General features: G+C 51.1%; 1 protein-coding gene across 1 annotated transcript; it reads left to right on the top strand.

Annotated features, from left to right (window-relative positions):
* The first annotated feature begins 325 nt into the window (after nt 1–325).
* KLF4 (KLF transcription factor 4) lies at nt 326–3570 on the top strand. Its single transcript, XM_021534008.3, has 4 exons — nt 326–439; nt 577–1465; nt 1544–1708; nt 3204–3570. Exons 1-4 carry the CDS (start codon nt 344–346, stop codon nt 3377–3379), a joined length of 1326 nt encoding a protein of 441 aa, XP_021389683.2. The 5' UTR covers nt 326–343; the 3' UTR covers nt 3380–3570.
* Nucleotides 3571–6291: the final 2721 nt, after the last annotated feature.

Here is a 6291-nt window from a genome sequence, read left to right as displayed (position 1 = left end):
CGCCGCTAGCGCCCCGCGCAGCGCAGCGCAGAGCTAGAAGAAGAAGAAGAAGAAGAAGCAGGAGCAGCAGCAGCTGCCGGGCGCTCCCGCGGCACCGCCCCGGCGGCGGCGCTGCGCCGGCTCCGCGCGGCTGGACGGCGCGTCCGTGCCGCCTCGCCTCCCTCTGCTCCGCGCCGGCGCTCGGGACCACGGCGGCGGCGGCGGCTCGGCGGGACTCCCCGGCACGGATGCGGTGCGTGCCGGGTGCGGCCGCCGCCTTCCCTCCCTCCGTCCCCTCCCTGCCCGGCCGTCGGCTGACTTCGCTGTGTCTCCCCACCGCAGGCAGCCCCCCGGCGAGTGCGAGATGGCGCTCAGCGGCACGCTCCTTCCCTCCATCGCCACCTTCGCGGCGGGCGCCGCGGGCCGCGAGAAGGCGGCGCGGCCCGCGGGCCCCGGCAACGTGAGTATCGGCGCCGCGGCAGCGCGACCCGGACGGGGCCGGGCGGGACGGGCCGGGCCGGGCCGGGCGGGGCGGGGGCCGTCGGGGCGGGCGCGGCGCCGCGCGGCCGGGGCTGAGCCGTGCCCATGTCCCCGCAGCGCTGGCGGGAAGAGCTGTCGCAGCTGAAGCGGCCGCCGCCGGCGCTGTCGGCGCGGCCGGCGGAGACGCCGCCGTCGGAGCTGGAAGGCGCCGCCGCTCTCGGGCCCCGCCGTGACGCCGAGGAGTTCAATGAGCTGCTGGACTTCGACTTCATCCTCTCCAACTCGCTCATGCACCAGGAGCCCGCCGCCGCCGCCGTGGTGGTGGCCCCCGCCGCCGCCCCGGCCCCCACCGCCAGCCCTTGCCCCGCCGGGCCCTTCGCCTACCCGCTGCCCCGGCCCGAGCCCGCCGGTCTCCTTTACGGCGGCGGCGGCGGCTGCGACGGGCCGCCCGCCGCCGGGTCCGCCGCGCCCTTCAACCTGGCCGACATCACCGACGTGTCCCCCTCGGGAGGCTTCGTGGCCGAGCTGATGCGGCCGGACCTGGACGCGGTGTACCTGCCAGCGCCGGCCGCGCTGCCGCCCCTGGGCAGCCTGCAGGGCAAGTTCGTGGTGAAGGCGGTGGGCGACTACAGCCACCCGGGGCTTAGCTCCAAGAGCGGCCCCGCCGCTCCGCCGCCCGGTGCCGACGGCCCCGGCGCGCCCTACACCTCCCTGCCGCGGATGTGCCCCAAAATCAAGCAGGAGGCCGCGCCGCCGTGTACCCTGGCCCCGCCGCACGGGAGCAGGCCCCGAGGAGCCCCCCAGCATGACTTCGCCCTGGGCAGCCGCCCGCTGCCCGCCCGGAGTACGCCGTCGCTGGGGCCCGAGGAGATGCTGAGCGGCAGAGACTGTCTCCCCGCCACGCCGGGGCTGGGCCACCCGCCGCTGCCCCCGGGCTACCCCCCGGCTCCTGGCTACCCCACCTTCCTGCCCGAGCAGCTCTCCCCCGGCGCGCTCCAGTACCAAGGTGAGTCCCCGCGGTGCTGCGGCGGCGGATGTCCCGGCTTGGCGCCGGCCCTGCTCACTCCTCCCTGTCCGCCTGCAGAGCTGATGCCGCCGGGGAGCTGCCTGTCCGAGGAGACCAAGCTCAAGAGGGGACGCCGGTCACGGCCTAGGAAAAGGACGGCCACGCACACCTGTGACTATGCGGGCTGCGGCAAAACCTACACCAAGAGCTCTCATCTCAAGGCACATCTGAGAACCCACACAGGTTAGTCCCATTGCTGGGGTCAGGGGGATGTCCTGGCCTGAGGGGCACGGGGTGTGACCCCCCCCCCGCCTTGAACAGTGAAAGGGTGTGAGCACAGGAAAAGCAACAAGACTTTTCCTTGCTGGGTTTCCAGGCTTTTTTTTTTGTCCTCCCCCCTTGGCTACGTGAAGTTCTGAGCAGTCTTCACTTACTGGCTTGACATTTTGCTTAATGGTTCAGAGTGACTCAGATGTGGGAGCAGGTGGGTTTCTTGCCAAGTCACAGTTTGTTACTTCTCTCTTGCTGTGTGGCTAGCTAATTAGCAGGTAGCTGGAAGCCAGCTGGGGTTTGTTGCTCTGGATTGTTTTGGCCCACTTCTGACAAGGCAGGAGCCCTCTCTCGAAGATAACTATTTTCTTTGCTGGTGGTTAAGTGCTTCGCACACTCACCCCTCTCTCTTGGCTGCTGTAGGGCAAGAGGTTGTGCACTACTGCAAGCTGTTGCTCCCTTTTTGGGAAAACTGAGATAGATTCCCTGAAGAGAAGAGGCTTTCAGTTGAGCTGGCAGCACTGATGGGGTGCCTCGCCTATCTGTAGGACATCTCCCCCTGTACCTGCAGAGTTTAGCTGTTGATTGTCCGCTACTAGAATTGGGATAAAATCTGCCCAAAGTGTGTATGTGAGCCCAGTCTCTTAACTTTGCAGCTGAGTGCGGTGTTGCAGTAATTGAGCTTGTGAAAGCAGGTACAGCATACGGGTTTCGCCAGCGTGGTCATTCCGTAACAGTGACTAAATAACCTGGGAATTTGCATAATTCGAATCCCTGGGTTGTGAACCTGATTCAAAACTTTCTCCTGAAGGGGAGATGGGAAAGGGAAAATACATGGCCCTGCAGTAGTTAGACTGTGTCTTCAGGTAATGGCAGAAAGGGGAAAAAAATGGGCAGATGATCAGTGAACATCTGCCCCAAGCCAGTCAGCACCATCACCAGGATGTGTAGGACAGGCAGTTTGTAATTGTTGGGGAAGCTCATCTTGCCATCAACAGTAGTTTTTGTATAATGAAGACACTAGTAAGACCGAGTCCTTAATCAGGCTGAGCTAATGAAAACAGTTTCCGGCTGTTTTTTCATTCTTGAGACCTACAATTACCTAAATACGTTGTCTGCTGAGCTATTTCTGGTTGCTATTTGATTGTGTAACACTGCCAGCAAAAACACACACTCAGGTACTCTGAAGTTTCATGTGCAAGGCAGTGAAAAGGAGGATTTTAGTGAAGATTTAAGGGACACTAGTATTTCATAGCGCCTGTACATCTTGAAAAGACAGTCTTGCTCTTTTAGTCTTTGCAGTTCGTTTGCAACTGCTTCATGAAGTTCGTTGCATTTGACCACCCTTTTGTTTTTTCTTGGACAGCTGCTTGAAAGAAGGTTCTACAAGTGGTAGCCACAAAAAAAAAAACCTAACTTACGTGTTTCACTGCTTGTTTTTTTGGGTTTTTTTGGGTTTTTTTTACAGGTGAAAAGCCTTATCAATGTGACTGGGAAGGCTGTGGGTGGAAGTTCGCCCGATCCGATGAACTCACTCGTCACTACAGAAAACACACAGGCCACCGCCCTTTCCAGTGCCAGCGCTGTGACAGAGCCTTCTCCAGGTCAGACCACCTCGCCTTACACATGAAGAGGCACTTCTGATTTGGGAAAGCAGTGGATCTTTCCCCCGACTGCCACAGAGATTCAGTATTTACAACACAAGGACTGTCTTCCACAAGACGGGGAGAACTCATTTTAAGCACTACAGATAATCGAGGTGACATCTTCCAAAGAGTGGAAAAGAGGGATAACTCTATACAGTCATTGCAGCTTTCTTTTTTTATAGTTATACACTTATGAAAACCAAAGATGTTGGTGTCAATGACTGGATCTTCTATCATTCCATTTGTAAATCCAACTTGAATTATTTCTGGACTACAGAATGCCAAGGAGTGACTGGAAGTCACGGATATCAGGGTTAAACAGACTGTATGTAGTTCGGAGGGTGGGGATATTACACAGGGAAATTACATTCCCTTAATTTCCTTTCAATGCAATATTAGATGTACATGTCATCTTGTACTTCCTTTTTTTTTTTTTTTTTTTTTCCTTCTAAAAGCCATTACAATGTTTCTAAAAGCCATTACAATGTTAAAAGAGGAGGAAAGTTCAGGTACAGAATTATATTTTAAAAGCCTATTTCATGGTGCTTAGTGACTGTTGGTTCTATAGGTACCAAAAACAGGAAGCCAAAGTTCTCAAACTGCTGCATATCTGACAAGGAACTATATTTTATTTTCCGATTGCCAATTATGACCTAAATCAGGTGAATAAACCTGGTTTATCTTTTTTGTTAAGAAAATAACTTTATGCAGACAGTCTGTAATGCACTGTGGTTTCGATGTGCAATAGTTTGTACAATGGTTTATTCCCAAATATGCCTTAAGCAGAACAAATGTTTTCTATATAGTTCTTTACATAATAAATATGTAATATAAATTTAAGCAAACTTCTATTTTGTATATTTGTAAACTATGAAGTGTAGTAATGAACATTTTGTTGGAATTTGTATTTTGCATATTCAAGGTGAAAATAAGTTTTAAATAAACCTATAATGTTTTATCTGAATGGTTGGTTGCTCTAGTTTTTTTTTTTCTGTGTATGAACATGGCCAAAGAAAGTTTCTTAGGTATTTGTTGGTGGTTGAGTTTACCAAGGCAAGCAGGGGGGTGGCAAACGCTTTTAGTCTCAAGACTCTGAAAGACAGGATTGAAGTGCAGTGCTGATGTAACATCTCTTTTTAGGGAAAAAGGTGTATGGAAAGATGTCAAACTGCTGCTTATCGCACCTGCATGGGTAAAACTGTAATTTACCATTTTTAAAGTAACTTAGTTTAAATGATTTTTTTAGAGGACATAGTTCTGTTGAGGACATAAAGCCTTGTGCATCTGATGATAACAAATCCTAGAAATAATTTTTTTTTAGCAGTCTTTTCAGCAATTAAGGATTCCCCTCTTCATTGCTTTGGATTTCTTAGGCAAGCCTGTGTAACCACCCTAGTGTGATCAAAGGAAAACCCACTCAGTTGAGCAAAGAATTAAACCCGGCTTGGAGAATAAAGGGCGCATGCACAAAACGCCGCTTAACCAACACCTGCATGGAGTTTTCTTTTGAAACCTGCTCTGTCTGGGAATCCAGTCACTCAACGAAGAGCCAGGATTCCTGCAGGAATGCACACGTAGCAAGGGAAGGCTGACCATGCAGGGACTGAGGACGTGTTGCTGCCAGGTCCCGGTGTCCTTCCAGCGGTGCCGCACCGCAGCTCCGCCCGGGTCATCGCCAGCCCCGCCGTGCTTCTCCTTTGGGACCTCATTGTTCCCACTGCCTTACAGAATGTGTAGCAAACACATGAGTTCCACATGCTGCGTGAATAGGATCTGGTTTTCTCACTACTCTTCGATAAAAGGGAAGAAGCGATTCCTCTTCAGCTGATTTGTAATGTCTGTCAGCTACGAATTTGGGTGTATGTGGTGCCCTATAAAGCTGGGAAAAAAAACAGCAGGCAAGAGGCTTTTGTATCTTTGCAGTAGTTAAAACAAAAGTGGCAATATCAATTTTTTTATGTGTGAATGTGCCTTCGGAATGCTACTAAAGTTCACATTTCGATGTGGTGTTTGTGTGGGGACCGTTGCCATTTCTCCCTCAGTTTGTGTAAGTAATATAATGATGCAGAAAATATTTCTCACCCCTTATCGCCTAGGCATGCTTTGTTCAACTGAAAGCTATCTTTGTTGATTTGGTTTATAGGTAACACAGGGAGTAGGGAATGTCTTGTTTGGTTTGCAAATAGCAAGCATTTAAAGCTAAATTAAAGCTATGAGTCATCCTTTATCTGAAGCTTTTTCCATGTGAAAACTTTTTTACAATTAAACCAGGCATTTTTTTACCTCCTCTGTTTCTCTGCCTGTGAATTCTAGATGAGAGATCCAAAGTCAGCATTGAAGCTGGTGTGTGCTGAGGGCCTGAAATGTCATTGTGCCATCCAATAATGCCGGGGCAAGCTTGGTAGGTGTAGGATCTCCTTTGTATGGCTGCCATTCAAAACCTCTTACATATGTGCAAAATCTATGTTCTAGCACATCTGTAAGTACTGAAATCTGAGTATTTCATCTGGGAAACTGATTCTTTTTACTTTTCAAGCATTCTGTCATTATGCACCCTTAAGAACTTTGTAAAGCACTGTAGCATTTAGTAAGGCATTATCTGCTTCAGCCAGCTTCAGTTTTTGCTTGATGTTTTTATGGACCCTAGGTTTCTAATTGCATGAACAATGGCATTCTTGAAATGGCATTGTTCCCTATTCCACTTGATTTTTTTTTTTTTAATTCCTTTTTGTCCCTGATCCTAACCAAGCTGTCGTCGTGTATGAATTTCCAGACTGACAGAGACAGGACTGTAACTTTGTGTTTAAAAGGAAATGCTGCTATGTCTTTAACCATTTCAAAATTGCTACTCCTATACCTTTTTCAGAGGAAAAGCCAACTGCTTGCTTTTTGCCAAACAGCATTCAACAC

This window comes from Lonchura striata, chromosome Z (genome assembly GCF_046129695.1).
Source record: "Lonchura striata isolate bLonStr1 chromosome Z, bLonStr1.mat, whole genome shotgun sequence".
Lineage (NCBI taxonomy): Eukaryota > Metazoa > Chordata > Aves > Passeriformes > Estrildidae > Lonchura > Lonchura striata.
Note: the sequence above shows the minus strand (reverse complement) of the source record. Positions and strands in the feature narration are given on the sequence as shown.

Excerpts from the sequence above, each read along its gene's own strand:
- KLF4 (XM_021534008.3), top strand. The coding sequence starts at position 344 with ATGGCGCTCAGCGGCACGCTCCTTCCCTCCATCGCCACCTTCGCGGCG. Across the intron at positions 440-576 it reads GGCCCGCGGGCCCCGGCAAC|CGCTGGCGGGAAGAGCTGTC; the intron begins GTGAGTATCGGC and ends ATGTCCCCGCAG. Across the intron at positions 1,709-3,203 it reads ACATCTGAGAACCCACACAG|GTGAAAAGCCTTATCAATGT; the intron begins GTTAGTCCCATT and ends TTTTTTTTACAG.